The sequence below is a fragment of the Petaurus breviceps genome, unplaced genomic scaffold (assembly GCF_028583685.1).
Source record: "Petaurus breviceps papuanus isolate PSGF00001 unplaced genomic scaffold, PetGlider_PUasm1.0 454, whole genome shotgun sequence".
Taxonomy (NCBI): domain Eukaryota; kingdom Metazoa; phylum Chordata; class Mammalia; order Diprotodontia; family Petauridae; genus Petaurus; species Petaurus breviceps.
The window spans coordinates 195462-221507 of NW_027186342.1; the positions used below are offsets into that span (position 1 = coordinate 195462).

Below are 26046 nucleotides of genomic sequence, written 5' to 3' on the forward strand. Positions count from 1 at the left end.
CCTGTTTTTTCACCCAGAAAATGAAAGGGGGGTACTAGATGATCTCTCTCTGGTCCCTTGCAACCTAACTTCTTATCTCATCCATCCATATGTACACATATATACACACACATACCCAGACACATACTTTTATAAAGGTGCATGTATAAGCCTGGATATGGACATATGTACATGTGCACCCACATATATACACACAAATATACTTTAACACACACAAATACACAGATACCTGCCTCAGATGCCCATTTGCACAAGTGCAAATATACATCCATCATTGTGATTAAAATCAGTGAGCTCTATCTACAGCTAAGCTGGGAGGACTTGGGCTCATGGAGAGGTAGGGGATGGTGGTGAGACTGTCAACTGTTCTTATCTCTAGAAATATTTTCATTCATTCTAGAGGTGTTGGGGCTGGGTGATGAGGGGAAGGGAGGGAGGCTGCCCTACTCTGCTCTACCTCTCTGAAGAAACTGTTTTCTGAAGGGGGAGTGAAGGTATAGTCAGTAATGACTGAGCCCCCTCTGATGCAATGATAAGGAAAACCTTCCTCTGTCCTTCTTGAAGAACTTTCCATCTCCCCTCTGTCTTCCACCCACTTCTTCCCCCACCCCACCCAAATATGTATGAGTGTGTTTGTGTGAAGGTGTGTATGTATGTATGAGTGGGATGTGAACAAATTTTCCCAGAATACCTGACCACAGCTTCCTGCAAGGGGAGGGCACTGAGGGTTCAGAACTGGGATGGAAAAGAGATTGGGTGGTAGAACAGGGACATTACCCAAACTACATTTTAGGTAGAAATTCACGCCTAGGGGTGCTAAAATAAACCTGTTAGACCAGAGGCTGGATTCATATTGCTTAAGAAAGGAGCCGTCCCTCAGGGAAGAGGATACCCTTAGGGAGAGGGTTCCTTTGGCTGATATGCTGCTGACTTCAGTTAGAGCTGGTTTAGGGTCCATCAGGCAAATCTCCTCACACATTGGCCCTACCATCGGCATACTAGGAGTGGGATTGTCCCATGAGTTGCATGATCCACTACTGACCTCAGGGCCCCAGTGTCTGCACATAATCCCATCTTTATCCCTAACCACTGTCACCACCAGCCCCAAACTGAGATACCCAAGATCTAGGATTACAGGATTTAGAGCTGTAAGGGACCCTGGAGGTTATTCGCTCCAAGTCCCTCCTTTTTATATATAAGAAAACTGAAGATGAGAGAGATTAAATGATCTTTCCACTGCCCCCACTTTGTCAACTGTTTTCCTTTGTCAATCCTGCTCTACGTCCATCTTGTCCAAAAAGCCTTCTATGGCGAATTCTGCTCCAGACATTTCCACAAATCCTTCTCCTATCTCCTCAGAGCTATCAGGCTGCCCTTTCTTTGATCTCTGTCTCCTGAATATAGGTACTGTCTCATCCATTGGATGGGCTTCCCAGATGGCAGGGTCAATGTCCTCTCTCTCCAGGTCAATCTCTTTGGGGACCTCAGGGTTAGGTGGTAGTGATAGACAGGCAGGATTGGGTGTGGCTGGACCTGACTATTGCACCAACCCCCCAACCCCTAGCCAGTTCCTCAGACAAAAGTGGCCTAGTCTCTCTGGGGAGGTTCCTGGCAGGTTGAAAAAGGTGGATGAAAGCCAACCCCGCCCACCTACCTGCTGTAAGCTGATCTCCCCAGCTGGCTTGGGGGCAGGCCCAGCCTCGTTCCTAACGGATAAAAGGGGCCAACTTCTGGGGGGGGGGATTCCAAAGGGTTCACCACTCCTATTTCACTCAGGCTTGTCCAGCTGTGCCCCGCCCAGCCCAAACCAGACCAGTTGCCAGCCAGAACCTCATCTTCGACCAGTATGTCTGTCCAGTTCAGCTCCCAGACCTTCAGCTCCCGCTCTGTAGCCTTCCCTCGAAGGGGAGGCCAGGGGCTGCTGAGCTCAGTGGCCTCCAGGGGTGGCTCAGCCAGCCACATGGGGGGCTTTGGAAGCAGCAGCCTCTATGGTTTGGGTTCTGAGAGGCCCCGTGTGTCTGTGGGATTCCGCTCTGCCTACGGAGGGTCCTCAGGGGGTGGCTTTGGAGCTAGAGGGGCTGGCATCCACGAGGTGACCATTAACCAGAACCTGCTGGCCCCACTCAGTTTGGAGATTGACCCCCAGATCCAGCAGGTGCGCAAGGAGGAACGGGAGCAAATCAAGACCCTCAACAACAAGTTTGCCTCCTTCATTGACAAGGTAAGAAAGGGGTGGGGTGGAGAGTTCAAGGCCTCCCTCTCCCTCACCCTTTTACCCCCCACCCAACACCCTAAGCTATAGAAATCCTTTTCCCCAAGTTGGAGGGGGTGGAGAGGATGAGGGGTGGAGGGTGGGAGGGGAAGCAAACAGTGGACATGGGAATTAGTCTACCCCTCTTTCCTCTTTCTAGGGACTTAGTAACCACAGAGCATTGTAATCTGACCAACCCTTATTTTTTGGCCCTGTTAAATGTCCCTTTCTCTAGTCTTTCCTGCCTTTGTACCCCACCCCACCCCTTCATCCCATCTAGTATCTAAAACTCTGTGGGTATGTCCTGACTCCCCCTTCAGTCTGGGAACAGGTGAGTTCCTCTTCCCTTGGGGTGTGTTTGTGAGAGAACAGGATGGATTTCAGTGAGCTAGGTGGATGAATAGTTCCAGTAGAAATCAGTACAAATCCAGCCTTAGACACTTACTAAATGTATGACCCTGGGCAAGTCATTTAGCCCCATTACTTTAAAAAATAAAAAGAATGTAATCTCAGTGAAGGCAGAAGCAATTTCATGTTTGGTTTTTGTATGCCCAGTGGCTAGTACAGTGCTTAATACAGGCTTGTTTGATTGACTAGAATAATTGACTGAGGGTGACTGGGAGGGCTCAAACCCAGACACAGATTTGGTGGTGGACTGTGGAATCTCAAGCTATTTTTAGGATATTCTGCATAGAACACCAGTCCCAGAAGCAGGAATTGTGGATCTTGGCTCTGATACTGCCCATGTTGACTACCCATAATTCAATAACTCTGAATTTCGGTTTCTCCTTCTGTAAAATGGTATTAATCATGCACATACCCCCTACCTCCTAGAACTTTTGTGAGGAATGTGCTTTGTTCTCCTCAAACCATGAGGAGGTTGTGAGTTAGCATTATTCTGTGGACATTGGTGTGGCAGAAAGAGTTCAAGCTTTGTAATCACTGGACCTGAGCCCCAACCATGCCTCTTCACTTGCTAGCTGCGTGACCTTGTTCTAGTCATTCCTTTTGGAGCCTCAGTTCCTCATCTCTAAAATCTCAGACGGTCACTGAAGTCCTTTCTAGCTCTGATCCCATGATTGATTTTCCTTGTTTTTCCCCTCTCCCCCTTTCCAAAGTGACCTGCATCAGAAGGGCAGAGGAAGGCCAGGCCAGACTTGGAGGGCTCCACAGGGAGCTGGGACAGGAGGAGAGGAAGAGGAGGGGCCAGAGTCTTGGTTGGCTTCTTTGGGTAGGGGTACAGCCCTGGGTTATTTCCCATGTCCTGGCTTCCCTGGCTATCCTTTGGGGCCCAGCTGAAATCCTACCTTCCACAGGAAAGCCTTTTCCAATCCCTCTTCATTGGACTACCCTCCCCGAGTTGGTCATTTCCAGTTTATCCTGTATGTGGCTTGTTTGTACACACTTGTCTGCATGCTGTCTCCCCATTAGACTCAGAGTTCTTTGAGATCAGGGACTGTCTTTTACCTCAATCCTCAGCACAAGCACTTCATAAATATTTGTGGAATGACTGGCCCCTTTGCATTTGAAATCCTTCATATTTCCAACCTTTCTCTCTGGTGTTCCCTGCAGGAACTCTACTTCAGAAGTGTTCATTCCCTGACCCTTGACTAAGCCCCACACTTCCTCATTGTTTGAATGATCCTTCTTACTTGGAATGTTTTGTCCACACCTGTGTCCTTTCTTCCCAGCTGCATTCTACCCAGGGCCCAGATCAGATTTCAACTTCTCTAGGAAGCCTGCCATTTACTGGGCACTTGGCATTCTTTGCCCTTATTGTTTGTTATCTATTTATCACCTTGAGTAGGACTGGGGGGGCAATGGCCTGGCCTCATTCTCCTTCTGAATTTTTCTGTAATGCCCAGCATGAGGCGTGGACAAAGCACTGGGCTTACAGTTCAGAGAATTGGGTTCAAATCCCTTGCTTATTAATAGTGTGATCCTTAGTTTCTTATCTGTACAATGGGGAAACAAATATAATAACCCTATGAGGTACATCATGTAAGAAAGGTGCTGTTTAAACCTTCAATTGCTATAGAAATGTTATTGTTATTATTACTAATTAGTACTATTATTATAATAGGGTCAGCTAGGTGATTCAGTGAATGAACAGGGCTCCTTTGCCAGTAGTCACCATTTTTACAGTTGAGGAAACTGAGGCAAAGCAAAAGTTAAATAATTTTCCCAGGATCACACAGCTACTAAGTATCTAAGGCCAGATTGGAGCTTGGGTCTTCCTGACTCCAGGCCCAGCATTCTAATCACTGTATTACCTAGCTGCCATACTCAGTCTCTCTCATTTGCCTCTTTCTTGGGATTTCAGGTACGCTTCCTGGAGCAGCAGAACAAGATGTTAGAAACCAAGTGGGGACTCCTCCAGGAGCAGAAGTCCTCCAAAAGCAGCTGTCTTCCCTCCATCTTTGAAACCCAGATTGCCAACCTGCGGAGGCAGCTGGATGGACTTCAGGGAGACCGGGGTCGCCTGGAGGGGGAGCTGAAGAACATGCAGGATGTGGTGGAGGACTTCAAGAACAAGTAACAGCACGGGAGGGGCTCCAGGTGGTGGTGGGGAATTGGGGGGCCCTGGACCCTGAGTGGGAATCCTGCCACACTGGACATTGACACAATTGTACTCCTGAATTCTGAGCTGATGGTTCTCTAATGCAGGCCCATGATCTTCATACTTTCCTCTCAGAAAGACTCAGTCTACTTATGGAATTTCCCCCACCCCATCATGTAATCTCTGCTCTCATTACTGACTCCTACCCCACGAAAATGTTGAGAAAGACTTTCACAAAATCTTAATTCCGGGAGGACCTTAGACATTCCCTGCTCAAACTTAAACCCAAATCCCACCTTCTACAACCATCACATATGCTTGAATACTCCCTAACAATGGAGAGCTCACTCTATCATTTGATAGCTCTAATTGTAAGGAGTTTTTCCTGACCTCAAACCTAACCTTCCATTCACTGTTTCTAGTTCTTTTTTGCCCACTGGGGCAAGTCTCATTCCTTCTTTCCCATAATACCTTTTAAAAGCTTAAAGGTAGCGATTATGCTTCCCTCTACATCTTCTTGGGTAAATTGCCCAGTGGCAAGTCTAACCTCCATCTGTCACATAGCTTTGTCCCCTCTTGTTGGAGCCTCAGGAGTGGCAGGCTGAAACTGCTTGGTTAATGACTCTTTATTGACGAGTCCTGAGGCATCCCTTCCTCCCTTCCCCTACCTTTACAGTATACCCTTTTTTTTTGGGGGGGGTGCTTTCTGAGTCTCTGGTCATCAAAGTGAAAAGCACATGTCCTCCTTTCCTTGACCAGTACTAACATGATCACACCAGCAATGATTCGTTCTATGTGGGAGAAGAGAGAGTGCTTTATTCTAGCAGGGGTGATTCAGGTAGAAGAAACCTTTCCAAACAGAATATGGACAAATACAAATACAGCATCACATTTACTGTGGGGATGCAGAATAAAGGACTCCTGGAGAGATGGCAGGGTGATATGGCAGAAGGCAGAAGGAGCAATAGATTGGGAATCAGAGGGCTTGGGTTCAGAGGTGGAAAAATTATAACCTCTCTGGGTCTCTTGGAACATGAAAAAGTTGAATTAGCTGACCCTCCAGTTCTAAATCCTATACTCCTATGGGACAGAATTGTCAAGGGGAGAGAAAGGAGTAGTCTAGTAGGAAATACAAAAACTGAAGGTATGAAGGCAGAGAAAGTGGAAGGCCTTGAAGGCTGGGGCTACTGAGGACAGCCAGGGAGGTAGTCACTGTGCCTTCTCTTCCATGGGAAATCACAGTTTGAGTGCTGGGGTGGGGCCAATCCTGGTACACTTTGGTGGGTGCTGCAGGCATCAGAGAATGAGATCTGCCCTTAGAGGGGTAGACTCAGGACAAAAGACCCGAAGAGAGGGGGGTGGGCTTAATATGGGGGGAAAGGGACAACTTGGAGACAGGATCTAGATACTTCAGGCAGAAGCATGTAGGAGGTGGGAGCTGGTTTCGATAACAACTGAGAATGAACCTTCTGCCCTCTGGCTAGGGGAAGTGCCCTGCCCATCCCTCCTAGAGAAAAGTCAACATCCCTTTAATATCACTAATCCACAGAGCAGGTGGAATGGAGACAGGTGCAAAAGGGAAGAGTGGAGGGAATGATGAAGGCTCCTAGGTATTCTAAGCACTGGACCTAAGTCCTTTTAACCTGATGATTTTCACTCCCCTTTCTCCTCCCTGCCCCCTTAAAGCCCAGATGTCTTCTGCCCTTTGATCTACTTAGAAATCGAGGAAGGGCAGGCAGGTGGGGAAAGATCCTGGAGGGCAGGGAGGAGGTCTACTCATCCTTTCTGTTTGTACTACCTTGAAACAGCTGTGCAGCTCTTTGTCCCCCCCCCCCCATCTCCCTCAGGCCATTGAAGCCGATTTCAAAGCCTAGGGCGGGCCAGAGGGAAATCTGGTTGTTTTGAGTCACTAATTTAACTCTCCGAACCTTAGTTTCCTCCTCAATAAATTGAAGTCCCTCTTGGTTCTCAACCCCAGGATCCTTCTAAGTGGCTGCCATCACTGAACAACTATCAGATGCTATTATATTCCATTAGCTGCAATCCCATTTGATGCCCTGAGATCACCCGGTTATGAAATTGTATTAAATTAATGTCTCCTTTTCTCTTAAAACCTCCCCAACTCCTAATTCTACCTAGTAAGGCAAAGTTCATTCACTTTTGTGACCCTGTCAATCCTAGTGTCTACAGACTCCAATTTCTGACTACCACTTGCCCCATGCAGAGTTCCAGAGAAACTCCTAGATCCTAGGAGATTACATTAGACCTGGCAGGCCCTTGGACTTGGAGGGGGTGGAAGAGGGAAGGAGGACTGGTTTCTAAGAAAGATCATCAGAGAATGGGCTCAGGAGATTGCCTTTGCTTTAGGGTTCTCAGCAGGGTAGAACGAGGAGCTTCCTTGCTGTTCCAACCTTCTCACCCCACCTATTTCTATTTACAGGTATGAAGATGAAATCAATAAGCGCACAGCTGCTGAGAATGAATTTGTGGTGTTGAAGAAGGTGAGTGGCAGGCAGGAGCAGGGGTCAGAAAATGTCAGCATGTGTCCTGACCATGTAGTTGGTGTTATGGTGAAAAACCATAGAGCAACAATGAGTCCAGCTGGAAGAATGCTGGACATAGGGAGAGCAGCTCTCTTCCCACCATGGTGGCTCTGACATACTCAATCTCTTTGAAACCATTTCCTTACAAATGAAATTGGGGACAAAGTAAGTAGAATAAGTTCCTTGGAGTCAGGAATGATTTTGTTTTTTGGATCCACGGCCCTTGTCAATGTGTTCTTATTTTTATTTTTTTTTAATTTTTGATTTTTGGAGGGCAGTTGGAGTTAAGTGACTTGCCCAAGGTCACACAGCTAGTAAGTGTTAAGTGTCTGAGGCCGGATTTGAACTCAGGTCCACCTGACTTCAGGGCTGGTGCTCTATTCACTGTGCCACCTAGCCACCCTATCAATGTGTTCTTTATATAGTAGGCATTTATTATATTCTTGTGGGATTAAATGAATCTTTCTTGAGCCCCCTTAATGCTGCCACCTTCCTTCCCACTGATTTTTGTGTCTTATTTTGTCCTTAACTATTTACATAGTTATCTCCCCCATTAGACTGTGAGCTCCTTGAGGGCAGGGGCTATATTTTGCCACACTTTGTATCTTCAGAGCTTAGCACAGAGCCTGGCACATAGTGCTTAATAAGTGCTTATCGACTGACTTACTGACTGCTTTGTAGTACTACCTCATTTGGCTGTTGTGAGAAAGGCTCGCTCTTTATGAATCTTATGATGCTACAGAAGTGTAAATTATGTGCCTAGGTGACCCCGGTTTTAGTTCTGGCTTTGCCACTAAATTGTTTTGGGTAGGATCATCACCATCTTCCTCTTTTGTAAAATGATTGTCCCCAAGGTCCTTAAGACTTTATGACTAGGACAGACAATGTTTTCCCCCAACATCAATAGTCTTGCTGGGGTAGGGCAGGGTGTGAATGGCTCAAGGGTCATGGTTTCCAGCCCTGGATGGATTAGGTTGTTATCTTGTTCTCTGGGCTGAACTCCTAGATTTGGCCAAATACCTCACAAATGAGTGAGTGCTCTTCAGAGAGTGTGGTTGACTCAACACACATCCCTCTTTACTGATGGAGAAATCAATTACAGCACCCAGGGTAGTGAGTCAGAATTTTCATCTGCACAAAGAAGACAGCATATATAATGCACACAATTCACATCATGATAATTAAAGACCCATTGTGTTTGTAAGGCACTTTACATTCTTCTGAAAGTACTTTCATTTCCCTCATTTATTTATTTAATTTATCTATCTATCTATTTATTTATTTATTTATTGCTTTTTGGAGGGCAATTGGAGTTAAGTGACTTGCCCAAGGTCACATGGCTAGTTTTTTGTTAAGTGTCTGAGGCTGGATTTGAACTCAGGTCTTCCTGACTCCAGGGCCACCACTCTATTCACTGCCCCACCTAGCTGCCCCTCATTTCCCTTATTTAATCCTCTAATAGCCCTGTGGAGACATCTAGATAAGAATTATGTTAAAACATTTTTTACAGATAATGAAATAGACTCAGAGAAGAAAAGAAATTTTCTTAATTAAGATCAGGAAGCTGGTTGGTGGTAACTGGAAGTCTAATCCTAATTTGAATTTTGGGAAGTGGTTAAATGCCAGGCTTGGAGGTTCAAGATATCATAGCCAACCAGGACCAAGTATTAAAATAATTTATCAAGTATGTTGTGTGGTAAAGTATAGAAAGAGTTTTAGAATTGGATTCAGAAGATCTGGGTTTCAATCTTGTCTCTGTTATTACTACCTATGTGACTTTGGGTAAATTACTATAATTCTCTGAGTCTCCTTTATAAAAGAAGGCTAACTGTATGACCTCAATGCTTCTTTCCAGTTCTTTGTCCTCTTATCCAACATTCTAACACTTCTATGATTAAGAATAACCAGGAGCACATGGTTATACTGGGACCTGGTGGCCACTATAGCTTGTCTGAGAGAAAAGGGACATGTGTAAGCCATGACCTTAAATTTATTGAAGGTCATTTGGGTGTGAATGGTTCAATGTGGTTTTTCCTAGTCTTGTGGACTTATAGTATCTTCCTTTCTCTGACAATCCAGGATGTAGACAGTGCCTATATGAACAAGGTAGAGCTTGAGGCCAAAGTGGATGGCTTGACTGATGAGATCAACTTCCTGAGAGCGCTTCATGAAATGGTAAGAACTTCTGGCAGTGTGAGAGTCTTAGGAACTGAAGACTGGGAGGTCATCTTATCCAGCCCCCTGCCTCTGGGCAGGATGATACCTAACCAGATGCGTTTTGGAGGGGTGGGTTTTGATGTGTGTGTGTCAGCATGTGTGCATGTATGTATGCATATACACACAAACTGGTAATTCTTTATACTATTATACTTTATACCATTTGATGTATACATATGTATGTATATACACATATGTTTATATAAACATGGATATACACATATAGCATATGCATACATATACATACATACACATATATAGCATAGAATAGTATAGAGAATTACCAGTTTGGAGTCAGAAAAAAACAGGTTTAAATCCTGGTTCTTTTTGACAATGGGCAAGTAATTTATTTATTTAATTTTTTGGAAGGGAGAAGGCAAAGCAATTGTGGTTAAATGACTTGCCCAAGGTCATACAGCTAGTAAATGTGTCAAGTGTCTGAGGTTGTATTTGAACTCAGGTCCATCCCGATTCCAGAGCCGGTGGTCTATTCACTGTGCCACCAAGCTGCCCCAATGGGCAAGTAATTTAACTGTTAATTTCAGCTCTCTCTTCTGTACAGTGAAAAGACTAGACAATCTCTAAACTCTTAATCCTATGTGACACCATCTCCAGTAGCTCTTCTCACAGAGACTATGAATACTGTGCTATATCTTTAAGAAGGAATTAATTCTGGGGGACTTATAGTTTTAACTGTAGTTCTGGAGTGATTCACAGTCACAGCTAAGACTTTGAAGTGTGTAGAGAAAGGATTAAGAGAACTTTTCTGAGAGTCTGCGGGACTTATCTGTGTTCTTTGAGAAAAACTGAAAAGGCATTTTGTGAGAACTAAGTTGAACTCATCTTGTGGAAAAGATAACCTGAAGAAAAAAAAATTTTTTTTTTTAAAGCAATCGGGGTTAAGTAATTTGCTCAAGGTTACATGGCCAGTTATCTCTGGGAGTGGTGCTAAGTATCTGAGCCCAGATTTGATCCCCAAGTCATCACTACACTGGAGCCAGTGCTCTTACTCACTGAGCCACCTGGCCGCCCCTAAGCAATTGGGGTTAAGTAACTTGCTCAAGGTTACATGGCCAGTTATTTCTGGGTGTAGTGCTAAGTATCTGAGCCCCGATTTGATCCCCAGGTCATCCTGACACTGGAGCCGGTGCTCTTACTCGCTGAGCCACTTGGCCGCCCCTTGAAGAAAATTCTTGAGAGTTTGACATTGATCCCAGAGATTTTTGAATGCTGGTGCTAATGGCTTTAGTGATAGCTGCAGTTGATGGTCAGAGGTGATTCTGTGATCCCTTTCACAGTTGCTAAATGTTTGAAATCTTTGCATATGTCTATATTGTTATTCTGCTATTGTACAGCTAGGAACACTGATGTTAATTTAAGCTCATGAGTTTGGGGGAGGGTGTTGAGAGAGACACTCAGAGAAAGGAGAGAAAGCTTACGTGGAAAGTGGTTTCTCTGGTTTACTTATAAATAATTGGGGCTCAGTAATAATTGAGAGTGATTGTGCATTTCTATTAGCTTATGATTAAATCACAGAACATACTCCTTAAATAACTCAGGTACCTCTCTTAAATACCTCTCCAGATCTCAGGAGAATTGATAAGGAAATAAGCCAGTAATAGGTAGAGAGAGGTGAAAACTTGGGTGGTTGCCAAGTAGGGCCCTTATTGCCTTAATTGGACCTCATGTGGGGTCATCATTTCTAAAGCTGTTACACTTATATTATTTCATTACTTTATATATCATATTAATATTGAACATAGGAAGGAATAAGGGAAAGCAGGTAGGGTCAGTTAGGGAAGGTGACTTTCTACAGGAAGGTGTGTATGTATGGGAAGAGAAAGTGGAATCAGATTTGCAAGTAGGAGAGGAATAGATCTGTGTTGAGAAGAAGATGGGGAGACTATTCCAGGTTCTGTATACGTATGGAGGCTCAAAGCCAGTTTAGGATGAAACAGGGGTGTGGTAAACATGGAATGGGTTTGTGTGGCTGAAGGCTTGACATTTGTTCATTGAACAACAATGTCATGGATGTCTGAGGATAATGGGGCTCTAGCATATCCTGGATAGACTGGTTCAAATTCCTTTCTCCTCTCATTACTTTTGCTCATTCTTTTCTACATCCAGCCAATCACACACTCAGCCCCTCCTATCTGTCCTCACACTCTTCCTCCGCTCTTCTTTACTCATTCTTTTTCCCTGTAGAGGCATTGGCAATCTCATTGTACCAACCTAACTGTCCTTTGAGTGTTTTGGTGGAGGTGTGGAGAACTGGGCTCATAATGTTCACTTGGCTCATGGGGTCAATTGTAGTTCTGTGGATGCTACCATTGGCCATGCTACATGTCAGTTTTGGTCTCTATTTTCCAAACTCTCTCTTGCTATGTCTGAATTTCAATGATATGAATTTGCAGATTGGTCTTGCCTTTAGTATTGGTATTGCCCCCCCACCCTAGCCACCATTTTACACACACACACACACACACACACACACACACAAACACACGCGCGCGTGCGTGTGTATCCTTAATCCAAAAATAGTCTAACAAATGACTCTTTCTTACAGCAGAAATACAAGCAGACGCTAATTCAACAATATGTTGATGAGATTCTCTGTAGCGATGTGTCTGTATCTATGTCTCTCTCCCATCACTTTTGGCTTCCAAGTTTCCCTTATCTTTAGGTATCTCTATCTCATATCTTTCTCAGTCTCTCTTTAAGTTTGTCTCTTGCAATATCTGCCTTGGTGTTGTGCTAGACTTGGGGTCAGGAAGCCCTGAGCTCAAATCTTATCCCTGTCTAGACAGGTTGCTTAGTATTTCTGGGCCTCAGTCTCCTCATCTATGAAATGTGTCCCTGCTGTGTAGGCTTACTATGAACCTCAAAGAAAACAACACTTTGGAAATTTTAAAGTGTTATACAAATGCGCAGTATTCCTATTATGACCCTCTTTCTTTCTGTATTTCTCTTGGTATCTGTCCCCTCTTTCTTCACTTCTCTCTCAGTATCTCCTTGGGTATCTTTGTCTCTCTCTCCCTGGTTGCCTTTATTTTTGCTGCATTCCTCTTGCTTCTTCCTTTTTAAGCTTGGCTGATGTGTGGTGAGCCTATGGAATCTGGAGGGAGGAAAGGCCCCGCCTGCCTGCTGGTCCCTGACCATAACTATCCGACTTTCTACAGGAGCTGAAGGAGCTGCAGACCCAGATCTCAGACACTTCAGTGGTCCTCTCCATGGACAATAGTCGTAACCTGGACCTGGATAGCATCATTTCTGAGGTCAAAGCTCAGTATGAGGACATCGCCAACCGCAGCCGGGCTGAAGCTGAATCCTGGTACCAGACTAAGGTGAATGGGGCTTTGGGATGGGTTCAAATCCTCCACCCAGTAAGGACCTGCAGGGGTCATTCTAGTAATTCCTCCGACCTACCTTGTTCAGTCCAGACAGACAAAGACCTATTCTTCAAGACTGAAGAGACTTATAGTCTTCCTCAGATAGCATTCAGCTCCAAACAGGAATCCTCAGTCCACAGTGCCACAGTAGGATATCATTTCCTCTTCTTGGGCACTCAGCAAGGATCCTTATTAGAAATATAATGGGTATAGCCTTCAAGGAACAAGGACCAACTTCATGTCATGAAAAGGTATGGAAAGAGGGAATCTAAAAAGGACCGCCTAGTGGAGGAAGATGCAGAGACAGATACCTGTAATACAGAACATTATACTCCAAGTGCCGCAGAGAGACATTGTGGGTTGGGGGATAGAGTGCCCACTTTGGAGTCAAGAAGACCTGAATTCAAGTCCTTCTTCTGACCCTGGCTGTGTGACCCTGGATAAGTCACTGGTCTCTCAGCATTCTATGAAACCAAGACTATAATTTGCAGAGATGGTGCCATCTCACATTGGAAGGGGGAGTTCCCTTAGTAAGGAGTTTCCTGTAGCAATGAAATCACAGATCCAGGCCCTATCCTAGGTGAGTCTTTAACCTTTGCCTCAGTTTCCTCAACTGTAAAATGGGGAGAGTAATACCTATTTCCCAGGGTTGTTGTGAGAATTAGATGAGATGATATTTGTAAAGAGCTTAGCACAGTGCCTGGCAGATAAGTAGATGCTACAGAGAATGTTAGCTATTATTATTATTATTACAAAATGAAGTGTCATGTGAAGTCAAAGAGAGCATTACTGAAAGGGAGCTTAGGGAAGACTTCACAGAAGAGCTAGGTTTGCCTTGAGCTTCAAGGCATCGGGTAGGAGTTCATTGATAGGAAGCAAGGCCATTCCAGACAAAGGCTTCATGGTGAAAGGGGGATTGTTGGGGGCTTGTGGGAGGGACACACCTGGGGGCTGAGCAGGAAAAGCTGAGGGCCACCTCCTTGGCATTCTCATTAATCATCTCCTGTCATTTTCTCATTTCTTCTTTCTAGTTTGAGACCCTCCAGGCGCAGGCTGGGAAACATGGTGATGACCTTCGAAGCACACGGAATGAGATCTCTGAGATGAATAGAGCCATCCAGAGGATGCAGGCTGAGATCGACAATGTCAAGAACCAGGTAGTGTGGGACCCCTCCTCTACCATGACTAAGAAGCCCCAAATGCCCAATATTTTGATTCCTAGAAGAATGAAAGTTGGCATTGTGGGACTCATTTATGAAAACAATACCCCTGCTGAAGCCCTACCCACTCCCAATGCTTCTTCTTCGCTGGCTTCTGTATATACTTGTATGTCTATGTGTGTATATGGGTGAGAGGGGTATGAAGGAGGAGGGTACTCATAACCCTACCTCACTCAGACTTATTTCCATCTGGAATTGCTGTAAGATACACAGAAGGGACTGCTTCTTCTCTGGAGGTCAGCTTCCATTCTGAAGGATGAGACCCTGAGGGAAAAAGAACCCCAACTGGAGAGACACAATGGGCAGCTGTTCCACAGAGCCATACCTAGTAATTCTGAAGCTGAGAGCCAGCAGCACAAATCATTGTGATTCATGATGGGAAAATAATACAAGAGGTCATTTGGTGGATTCAGCCTAGAGATAACTAATTACTAAAGTGGCTCCAAGATGGGTATTGGTAACGATCCTTTCCACCTGGTAGTTTCTTGTTTGAACTAATTATTCTTGTTAACTGAAGTGTGCTCAATGCAGGTGTTTCCATGTGGTGGAAAGGGTGCCTCTGAAGCCAACATGTGGATGCAAGGCATTTCTAAAGTGCACGATCTTTTAAAATCATTATTTACATTTTTTACACTCTTCACATTTTCTTGATCCGAGGACAAAGTCCAGGACTCTCTGTCCTGGTTGTACTGCTGGTTAGAGTTGCTTGTTCACTCTGGGCCAGCAGAGTGTTAGACTGGGGTATCCCATTGATCTTTTAGGAAGACTCCAAGCAGGAACTGAGGAGGGGAGAACAGAAGAGGCCACATGAGCTATCGGGACTGGGGGGACAAACAGGTCCCTTTCCTCTCTCTCTGCCTCTAGGCTTATCCTAATGGCCCCCAAGTTCTTTTTCCATTCCCTGACTGTGGACTCAGACTTAACAATGCTCAGCTGCCCCAAGGGGCCTGTTCCAACCCATGTTTGAACCTGGGAGTATCCTAGGAGGGATTTCTGGACTATCGCAGTGGTTCTGAGTTTACCAAGGGGCTGTTCTGTGGGATCCTTCCAGAAAACCTAGAACTTTTAGTGGGCACATATTGGGTCCCAGGCCAGGAGCATTTTCTTCTTACCATGACACATATTATTTGGTTGTGAAGGGATGAAGGAAATGAAGGAAAAGACCTGGGCCTTCTGAAAGCTTGGAGTTTGGAGGAGCATATATCATGCCACTCTGGGCATTGTAGTACCCAAATGGTGCTCAGTAATTAATTAGAGCCCATGGGGGAGATCTGAGGGAGTCCCAAGTATCTGGAGACACCCTTAGCTTTTATTCTGGAAACAGGAAGACTCGAGTTCAAATTTGGCCTTAGACACTTACTAGCTCTGTTACCCTGGGCAAGTCACCTAATCTCTGTCTGGCTCAATTTTGTCATCTGTAAAATGTAGATAATAATAGCACCCACCTCCCAGGGTTGCTGTGAGGATAAAATGAGAAATATTTGTAAAGCACTTTGCAAACTCTGAAGTGCTATATAAATGTATATCTATGTATCAATCATCTACATTTGCATGTATGTGTGTATCTCTCTCATTTGTCTCTCCTCTTTCTGTCTCCGTCTCCTCTCTCATTTCCATCTCTTCTCTCTCTCTGTCTCTCTCTTTCCTTTCTCTGTCTCTCTGTCTTTGTCTCTATCTCTCTATTTCTCTCTGTCTCTTTCTCTCTCCCTCCGTTCCTCCCTCTCTCCTCTCCTCTCCTCTCCTCTCCTCTCCTCTCCTCTCTTCTCCTCTCCTCTCTTCTCCTCTCCGTCTCTGTCTCTGTCTCTCTCTGTCTCTCTCTCTCTCCTCTCTGTCTCCCTCTCTCTCTGTCTCTCTGTCTCCTCTGTCTGTCTGTCCGTCTCTATCTCTCTGTCTCTTTTGTCTGTCTGTCTGTCTCCTCTCTGTCTCTGTCTCTCTTCTCTCTCCTCTCTCCCTGTCTCTCTCTGTCTCTTTCTCTCTCTCTCTCTCTCCCCCTCTCTCCCGCTTAATCTTTGTTACCGTGTCGCAGGAACTGTAGCAATTTCTCTTAGTCCCTCTGTGTCGCAGAGATTCCAGGACCCGTCTCTTTCCTTTCTCTCTGCCTCTGTCCGGATCTATCAAGGACCACAGGATCCTCTGTAAGACACTACCCCAAGTCTCCTAGCCAATGCCTTCAGGCTTCGCTCTTCTCCTCTCTTGCCCTCCCCCTTCTCCAGCGCGCGAAACTGGAGGCTTCCATTGCGGAGGCCGAAGAACGCGGAGAGCTGGCTCTCAAGGACGCCCGGGCCAAGCAGGAGGAGCTGGAAGCAGCCCTGCAAAGAAGCAAGCAGGAAAGGGCCCGGCAGCTGCGCGAGTACCAGGATCTGCTCAATGTCAAGCTGGCCCTGGACATCGAGATCGCTACCTACCGGAAGCTGCTGGAGGGCGAGGAGAGCAGGTGAGCATTGTGGCCCCGAGGCATGGGAAGCGAGGTGGGGCTCCTGGGCAGCCGCCCCAAACACTTAGTGGCCCCGTTGGGCGTCAAGCATCCCAGAGAGGCGTGATGGACGGGGAGGGGAAGCTCAGGGCAGTGCCAGGCAGGTTAGCCCATTTTCAGAAGCTTTAATTGCAGAGAAGTACTCCGGGTGATTTTTAACAGATGGCTAGGAAAGAAGCAAACAGAGAGGATGGTGGGAGACTCCCTCAATAAATATTTATTGAATGAACAAGGCAGAAAGAACAGAATGAGAAAAAAAAAAAAAGGTAGAAATAACTCTGGTATGTTTGAAGCCAATACTGGGCTGCAGGGAGTATCAAATGCACTTTTTTTAAAAAAAGCAAATCCGAAATGCATGTAGATTGCATGCATAATGTTGAGTTTTAAGATTTAAAGCTATATTTTTCATGCATGATCTCATTTGGATCTCACAAAACCCCCCACAAGGTAGGTTGTAGTATAACTACTGTCATCCCCATTTTACAGATAGGCAAACAGACTCCAGGAGGGTGAATGACATCCAATAAAAGGTCACACATAAAGTAGCAGTACAGCTGGGATTTAATTTGAACTTGGGTCTTTTGGCTCTGAGTTTAATATGCTTTTCAGTATACTGTGCCGTCTCCTTGTATACCCTTTTCCTCCAGTAGCTAAGAGTTTGGATGGGGAGAAAAGGCTGAGACCAAATACATAATTAGACAGCAATGTAGAATATAGTCAAAGGCTAAATTATGGGGTATAGATCATCAGATCTAAAGCCAAGGGAGTGGCATCATCTGAATGGGATTGGAAAGGAAAGGTCAGCCCCTCAATTTTATTTCTTTTCTTTTTAAAGTTTTATTATGGATTTTTGTTATTCACACTGCAATTAATTACTGATATGCCCCCCTCCCACCCTCAGCCATAAGACCCTCCTTTGAAATAAATAAAAATGGTTCAGCGAAACTGGACTTTCTGGTAGTCTTTACAGCTTATACTACATATGAGGAAACAGGCACAGAGAGGTTAAGTGACTTGTCTTAGATTATTACAGGTGTAAGCAGCCCAGTTAGGATTTGAACCCAGATCCAGCTTCTTCCCACTATACTTTCCTAAGGTCCTTTTTAGGTCTCAATCCTTTGATCTTAGGAACTCTTATTAGATAGATAAAGTCAGGATTGGGAACAGCTACTACCTTCTATCTCAGGGTGGGGAGGTGTTAGGGGTATAGGGTGGGGAATGGGGTGGGTTGTGGGTGTGGGAGGATATGACCCATGAAAGGTTGGTAGGGATGAAGCAGTAAGAAATGGGAGATAGGACCTTTGCCAACTTTGGTAAAATGGGGTGTGTCTGTGGGGAGGTAGAGATTGGAAAGGGAGTTTCTTGGCTGATTGCTGCAGCCTCTTTGTGGATGGGCACAGGAGTCCCAAATGAATAGCTTAGATCATGCAAATGTCCCCAAGAAGAGGAGGAAATTAAAGTCCCAACTGCCTCTGGGAGAGGGAACAATCAGACTAGCAAATGAGCTGACCTTCCTTTCCCTTCCTCTCCACCTCACAGGACTTAGAGGGTGCTTCCTCTTGAGAAAAGAAGGGCAGCTGTCAGAATGTCTTGTCCATTAACTCATTAACTCTCTCCCTTAGCTTCTTTTTTTCTAAAATGCTCCAACCTCCACATTCTCTGAGCTCTGAGAACCTTTGAGCTGAAAGGGACTTTTAGGTACCATGAAGCTCAAAACCCACATCTGACAGATGAGGGAACTGTTGCAAAGTGCTTTCCCACAGTGAACTGATGGCTTCTGGCCTTTGTTCTAACTCAACACAATGTTCTATTCTTGGAGGAGAAAGGACCCCATACAACAAGAAACCCTCTTTAAGCACTTGAATATGGTCCTTTGGTATCCTTCTTGATAAATAGCCTTGATCCCCATAATCTTTTCTCAGTGTTCTTGGCTGCAAAGAATCATAGGGGAGGGCAAGCCAGGATCTCTCTCCTAGCAACTGTTTGCTCTCCAGTAGACAAAGCCAGCATGGCCCCAAGGCCAACTGCTCATTTTTAATGGGCTATGAGTCATAGTACAAAAAAGCAGCTGCCATGAATGAATTTTTCATCTCCATAACATCTGTAAAAATCATACAAGTTTGCTGAAGGCTGAACCCTTCACTTCCCTCTCCCCTCTGTCAGGCACCAAGTTAACCATTATTAAAAGTCAGTTCATTCTCTACTTCCCCACCCAGTACCAAGAGAGTCCTGCCCTGATAAGGGCTGGGGAGAGCCAGAAAGAGGGGGCTCCAATGGTCTTCTGCACAATGAGAACTTAGAATTAGATGGGGGTAAGAGGGGACAAGCAACCAGATCCAGGAAAGATAATTTATAAACAACAATTAACAATAATGTTGAGTGCTCATGTTTCCTATATTGAGTTCTTCCTCTGTGATTTACAAAATGCTTTCTTCATAACAATGTAGTTGGGGAGAGTAAATATCCTTATCCCCATTTTTCTGGGGACCCAAAGATATTAGGGAAGCTGGGTGGGACAGTGGATAGAAAGCAGGCCCTGGAGTCAGAAAGACTCATCTTCCTGAGTTCAAATTTGGCCTCGGACACTAGCTGTGTGACCCTGGGCAAGTCACTTAACCCTGTTAACCTCAGTTTCCTCATCCGTAAAATGAGCTGGAGAAGGAAATGGCAAACCACTCCAGTATCTTTGCCAAGAAAATCCCAAACGGGGTCATGAAGTCGGACACAACAGGAATGACTCAGAAACAACAACAAAGATATTAAGTGGCTTGCCCGATGTCACAGAACAAATAAAGAATGGGGACAAGGATTAGAAAAGTCCAAGCCTCCTGACTCCAAGTCCAACCTTGCTTCCACAATGAGTAGCTGAAGATGGGGAATGGTGAGAGATGGAAGGAATGGACCCTGAGGAAATTGAGTTAGGGAAGGAGTATTCAGCTGGTTTGTGAATGTCAGGGGAAAGAAGCCTGACAGAGATGTTTGAGGTCTAGCAAACAGCCTTGTTAAAAGAATCAGAGATGGGAAAGGAGGAGATAGGAAAAGACTACAGGGTGGTGAGCAAGGTTGCTAGACAAGACCATTCATTTCATTTCTTTTTGTTTTTTTTTTATTCAATAAACAATTATTAAATGCTTATTATGTGTCAGGCACGGTGCTAGATGGAGGTGGTACAAAGATGAAAAATTACAGTTCCTGCCTTCAAAGAGCTTGTTGGGAGCAAGGATGTGTAGAAAGCAAAATATAGAATACAGGGTGCTTGAAATTAAAAAAAAAGTATCAAGGGAGAAATGACTTTCAGTTTGGGGGTGGAGTGCAAATGAATAGAGGAAGGTTTTATTGCCTGAAATGGGTCGTGAGGGAAGAGAAGGAAAAGGAAGTGCACTCCGGGCATCAAGCAGGGAGCCAAAGCTTTGGAAGGTGTAGAAGAAGAGATGGAACTGAAAAAGCAACAGATGGGAGGGCATCAAAGTCTAGGATGAAGAGTGTTACAAAAAATGACTAGAAATACTACAGATCTCTAAGTCCTGGAAATATATAGGTTCTAATCAATTCTTTTTATTTTTAATTTTAGGTTGGCTGGAGATGGAGTTGGAGCTGTCAATATCTGTAAGTCACTGGATTTTGGAGTTGGAATTCAAATCACAGAGGCCTAAGGTCAACTATGTCAGGTCTCCTGAGTCTCCCACTGGAGCATGTAATCAGTGATATAGATAATCCCATTTAGGCCTAGGACTTTGTCTGGAATTATCTGCAATTGCTGTGACCCTTTACTAACTTTTCCTTGGCATCTCCAATTGATATAAGAAAGCAAGTAGACATTCCAATTCTCAGGGCATGGGATAGAACTGGTGGGTTAAAAAAAGAAAAAGGAAATTCAAATTTTAGTTCATGACCTTGCGCAAATCCCTTCCCCACTCTAGGCCTATCAGGGATGCATGTAGTAACCAAATACATAGGCCCCATGCAAAAACATAATTTGTGCAATTAGCACATAGAGCAAGATGTATACTGTCTAATCAATACATAGGTCAAATATAATACACTGCATGAGTTGTGGCTGCTTATAGAGTACAAATTACTTGGTTAATTATTGATCATTACATCCATAATTTGCTTTCCACTAAGGACCATTATCTGTCTATCTGGGTAATTGTTTTATCTTTCATACGCTGTGCATCCCAAGAAAACATTGTTGGTTTTTTTCTCATTCTAGATCTGTGACTGTGACTTTTCCTTGCAGGGCCAAATGGTCCTGCTACTTCTTCCATGACCTACTGATGGTGCCATGCCTTTGTGTAACTGTAGTCCTGAGCTTGTGTATAGCCTAGGCTGTCAGTTGCTGTCTCCAAGCCCTCTAGATGGTTTCTCTTCCATATCTGGAACAGAACAGGAAAACTTAAGCAGTGCAATGATTTCCAATGTCAGCCTTATCCTCCTGCCTTACCTTTTTTATTCAGAGGTCTCACTGAGGCTGGGTCTCATTTGATTGTCTTCCTTGACACTCCAGCAGGTACCAAGATGAGGTTTCCTCTTCATCTGAACCATCTTGGCATCTACTTCCAATAATTTATATGCAATTGGACTAGCTTTTCTTCTTGGAACTTCCTTGGCCTATTCTATATCAGTCTTTTTCTGTTAGTCACCAAGGAGCCCTACCAAACCTCCAATGGGCAATAGGTAGTATCTTTGCAGGTCTCTAGCAGTGACACCCTAAAGTGCAGGCCCTGAAATCAAGAAGACTCATCTTCCTGAGTTCGAATCTGCTTCAGATACTTAACACCTATGTTATCCTAGACAAGTCACTTAATTCTGTTTGCCTCAGTTCCTCAATTGTAAAATGATCTGGAGAAGGAAATGGCAAACCATTCCAGTATCTTTGCCAAGAGAACCCCGAATGGGGACGTGAAGAGTTTGTCATGGCTGACACAGCTGAACAACAAAAACCTCTCTCTAGGATTATCTTGTAGATTGGCAAACTGCCCAGCCTTTCAACTGCTTGACAAAGGACAGCTTTCCATCCATTTGTTTTCTTGTGCGTTCCCACCACACCAGGTATCTTAGCAGAAAGTCTGTCCCTTCACTGGAGTTCTGAACCTGATCATCATATGTACCACTGCAGACTTCTATGTCAATTCAAAGTGAGCAGCTTCCTCAAGGAATCTCTCAGCCTAGGAATGAAGTGATTACTTTTCCATGTCTTTCACTCTGCCTTCTGGGATGCTAAAGCACAGATCAGTACATGATTATGGCTCTCCCCTAAACGCCAGAGCTGTGATGCTAAGCCCATGGCATTCTTGGTATCATAATATGCACACATTCAAAATGCCACATGTTGACTCTTCATCTCGGGTCTTATGATCCCCGGCATATTTAATAGTGTGTGATTAAGATACATTGTGGGTCTTTTTGAGGGGGATGGTCAGGTATGGTTTTAGAATTTTTAATTCCTGCTTTAATTTCTACCTTGTTAGATCTTGGCAAGGAAACCACAATATATACAATGTTCTTCTGGTTCTACTCAATTCACTTTGCATCAGTTCATATAAGACTTCCTAGATTTTTCTGAAACCATTTTGCTTGCTATTTCTTAGAAAACAATAGTATTCCACCACAATCATATTTCACAACTTGTTCAGTCATTTTCCAAATGATGGACATCTCCTCAATTTCTAATTCTTTACCATTTATAGCACGATTTGGTAGAACTTTAATTTGAGCACACTAAATATATTTCATAATTCTTAAAGACATATGCTGGCATCTTGTACCAGTTAGAATCGAATTCTATAAATATTTTTCCACATATAGGTCCTTTCCCCCTTTTTGATCTTTTTGGAATATAGATCTAGTAGTAGTATTACTGGGTCAAAAAGTATGCATATAGTTTTATAGCCCTTTGGGCAGAGTTACAAATTGTTTTCCAGAATGGTTGGACAAGTTCACAACTCCCCCAAGTAGTGCATTGATGTCCCTATTTTTCCCATCCCCTCCAGCATTTGTCATTTTGCTTTTCTGTCATGTTGGCCTGATAGGTGCGAGGTAGTAGAACTCAGAGCTGTTTTAATGTCTGTTTCTCTATTCAATAGTGATGTAGGACATTTTTTTCATGTGACTCTTGATAGCTTTGATTTCTTCTGAAAACTTCCTGTTTCTATCCTTTGACCATTTATCCATTGGGGAATCTATATTTGTCTCTTTATATTAATGTGTCATTCAGGACTTTTAGAAGGCCATAGAATGAAATTCTTTGGGTAGTTCCAAATCTTGACTGACAGCTCATGTGGGATCCCTTAAAGTCCAGTACAGCACTCCATTGCATAGCTACAACTTCTTGCTAATCTGAGCTTTTCATCAGTCCTGACGTTCTAGGATGAATTGGCAGATTAAGTTGGATTCAAGAAATAGACAGTTCTGAGACAGGAAGTGTGTGGGATATGGAGACCCTAACCCAAACTGACTACTTGGAGACCTCTTAAAGTGAAGGTAGAAAGAGTTATTAGAATCTCGCGAGAAGTGGGCAGTCCAGTCTCTGGGACAGCACCGAGAGAGAGGAGGCTGGCTGCCATACAGAAGCTAAAGCTGGGTTAAATAAGCAAGGCTTATGGATATTAACATAATTATTACTAATGAGGCTCTAATCTTGTTACATAATACATTAGGTCCATTCCCTCAGTGTATTACAACCTCAGAATACTGGCCCCCCCCCTCCCCACTTCAGTCTACCCTTGATACATTCTTATCTGGACTTGAGGGTCCCAAGGCTACTGTCTGTACCTTGATTGGTCAAATCCACCTGCTGCTGCCAGCTCCTTCCATTCTTCATTATTTTTAGTATTATCTATGAGTTTTTGTCTGGGAACCAGGGACTGAGCTTCTTTTCCAAGATTACTGCCTGTTCTCCCTTATCAGTAGTCTTGTTCAGCAATTCTTGCAGTTTTATAGAAATTTAACTCTTTCATGGTAAGCTGGGTGAGGACTGACTGGAATAGAGCTACTGACTAGAATAGAATACAGAAAGATTTCTAAAGTTTCAAAGTCACATAATTTCTAATAAAAAAAATGAAAACTTAGGCCTAAGACCTAAGGACTTACTTTAGCAGACAGTCTCTGAGAAACCACACTTTTACCTTTCCCATACAGGAAGGAAACAGGCAAGGTTGTTCTTTCTCTTTTCCTGTAAAAGTACAAAAATGGAAGGAACCCCCCTCTTCCCCCCTCCACGTCTCCCCAGTCAGGTCAATAAGTGCCTCTTGTCTCAAGAGGACTCCCAAATAACTTCCCACTCCCTCAGTTCCCATCTTTTAGTTCTTACACTAACCAGGCACCCAGTTTTAGCTCGTATCTAATAGAACCACTCCTAATGATTAGATATAATGAGGATGACCTTGTATAAAAGAAATCCACAGATAATCCAACACATGGTATTTTGACCTGGTGTTAGTATTAGGGAGTTGCCTGGAAGTACTGGAAATATCTAAATAAACAGGTCATAGGTGGGGACATATTGATCTCTCTTCTCTTTCCTCTTTAGCTGTGGTGAATTCAGTTGGCGGAAATTTAAGCAGTGGGGTGAGCTTTGGTGGAACAATGGGCAGCAATGCCCTTAGTTTATTCGGTGGACCTGGATCTGGGACCTTGAAGACTTATTCTATCAGAACCACATCTTCCAACCGGAGGAACATGCGGAACTGAGTTAAGGATCCACTGAGGCTTGAGGAAGGAGTGATGGCAAGGAAGAAGAGAGAGAGAGATATTTTCCTTGTCCCCTAGTTCACCCTTCGATCTGCCTCCTCTCTCTGGAGCTACAGTGAAGAAAGAGATATGGAGAAGCTGGATCTGTAGATGGGTTTTTTCCCTTGCTCCATTACCCTCCCTCCCCCCTCCATTTCCCTTCACCACTATATAGCAGGTGAGAACGTGGAGATTAGTGTATCTTGGGGCCTAAAGGGAGTATTTGAAAAAAACTTTTAATAAAATTGTTCTGCTCAGGAGAGCTTGTGTCCATGTCCTTTTACTCTGATCTTAGGACAAGATGTCAGGGGTCTAGGGCTGGGATGATTGATAAGTGATGGTGGCATCAATATTGATGTTTTCAGAAGAAGCAAGAAGTCTGGGTAATATGGAGAAAAATCCAACCTTTGAAGGCTTGTGGCTCATACACATTCCCCAATCCTCCATCTCCTAATCTCAGCCTCCATCCTGAGCACTCAGGTCCCAATCCCCCACACTGGAATCCATTAAATGGTTACTAAATGCTGCCTGTGTGAAGAACACTGAGTTAATTGCTAGGGGAGATACAAAGATAAGTAAACAAAAACACTCCTTGCTCTCTTAGAGCTTGTGGCCTGGTGTAGGATAGGATCGCCAAGGAGTCAGAGGTAGCTTGAATGGTGGTGCCAGCGGGAAATCAGGAGGGAGATTAGGTTTTGAGAAATAAATAATAAATTCAACTGTAGGCATGTTAAGTTTGAGGTGCTAGATAGATACATGGAGACATATTTCAGCTCAGTAGAGGGGAGACTTTTAAATGTTTAAAACGGCTTGCAAAGCAATAGGCCACCGCAAGAGATAGTGAGTTTTCCACCACTAAAGGTATGTAAGTGGAGAAATCACCTGTCAGGGAGATTGTAGATGAAACCTCTCAAGTTCATTCCAATTCCAAAATTGGAATCTATGAAGATGTCCAGTAGGCAGTTGAAAATCCAAGTCTATAGCTTGGCAGAGATGTGGGGGGAGAGGGAACAAGCATGTGCTTAGTGTTTTACAAACATTATCTCAGAAGATATGTCTATGACTCATTCACACGTGAATCACCCATAGGCACTTGCGTCATTGAAGGGCATCCTCTGTGGATGAGATCCCAGATCAATTGGAGGACTGTAGTCATTTACATATATAGCTGAAAATCAAACCTGGGGAAGCAATTATGTTAAGGGATTCAGAAAAGGAAGAGCAGATGAATGAAGGAGAAAGAGAAATAGAGGCAGGAAGAGAACCAGGAAAGTGAGAAGCCAAGGGAATGAGGATTCTGGAGAGAGAAGAATAGTGTCAAATACTACAGAGATGTTAGGGAAGATGGTGACTTTATCATCAGTATCAGATTTGACTCAAAGCTCTCAAAACTCTCTTAAAGTAGAGAGCTCTGTGCTCTAGTTCATGCCTTAAAAGAGTAACGTGAAAGAGTTTGGGGTGTTTAGTTTGGAGAAGAGCCTTGGAAGAAAGTGGCAATAATTGTTTTGGGGGTATTTGAAGGTTTGTCAAGTAGAAGGAGAGCTAGGCAGCCTAATTCCAGGGGACAGAACCCAGGAGCAATGCGTAAGCTCAATGTGAGGGGAAACTTCTTTAAAAATGATGGTTGTCTTCATCCAGAAGGGACTGCTTCAATGAAATTGT

At 44.1% G+C, this 26046-nt stretch overlaps 1 protein-coding gene across 1 annotated transcript; it reads left to right on the forward strand.

The window, feature by feature from the left end:
- The first annotated feature begins 1698 nt into the window (after positions 1-1698).
- Positions 1699-24644, forward strand: KRT7 (keratin 7). Its single transcript, XM_069101142.1, has 9 exons — positions 1699-2221; positions 4575-4786; positions 7252-7312; positions 9434-9529; positions 12751-12915; positions 13992-14117; positions 16394-16614; positions 20225-20259; positions 24185-24644. The coding sequence occupies exons 1-9, from the start codon at positions 1847-1849 to the stop codon at positions 24343-24345; spliced, it is 1452 nt and encodes a 483-aa protein (XP_068957243.1). The 5' UTR covers positions 1699-1846; the 3' UTR covers positions 24346-24644.
- Positions 24645-26046: the final 1402 nt, after the last annotated feature.

Excerpts from the sequence above, each read along its gene's own strand:
- KRT7 (XM_069101142.1), top strand. The coding sequence starts at position 1,847 with ATGTCTGTCCAGTTCAGCTCCCAGACCTTCAGCTCCCGCTCTGTAGCC. Across the intron at positions 2,222-4,574 it reads TTGCCTCCTTCATTGACAAG|GTACGCTTCCTGGAGCAGCA; the intron begins GTAAGAAAGGGG and ends TTGGGATTTCAG. Across the intron at positions 12,916-13,991 it reads AATCCTGGTACCAGACTAAG|TTTGAGACCCTCCAGGCGCA; the intron begins GTGAATGGGGCT and ends TCTTCTTTCTAG.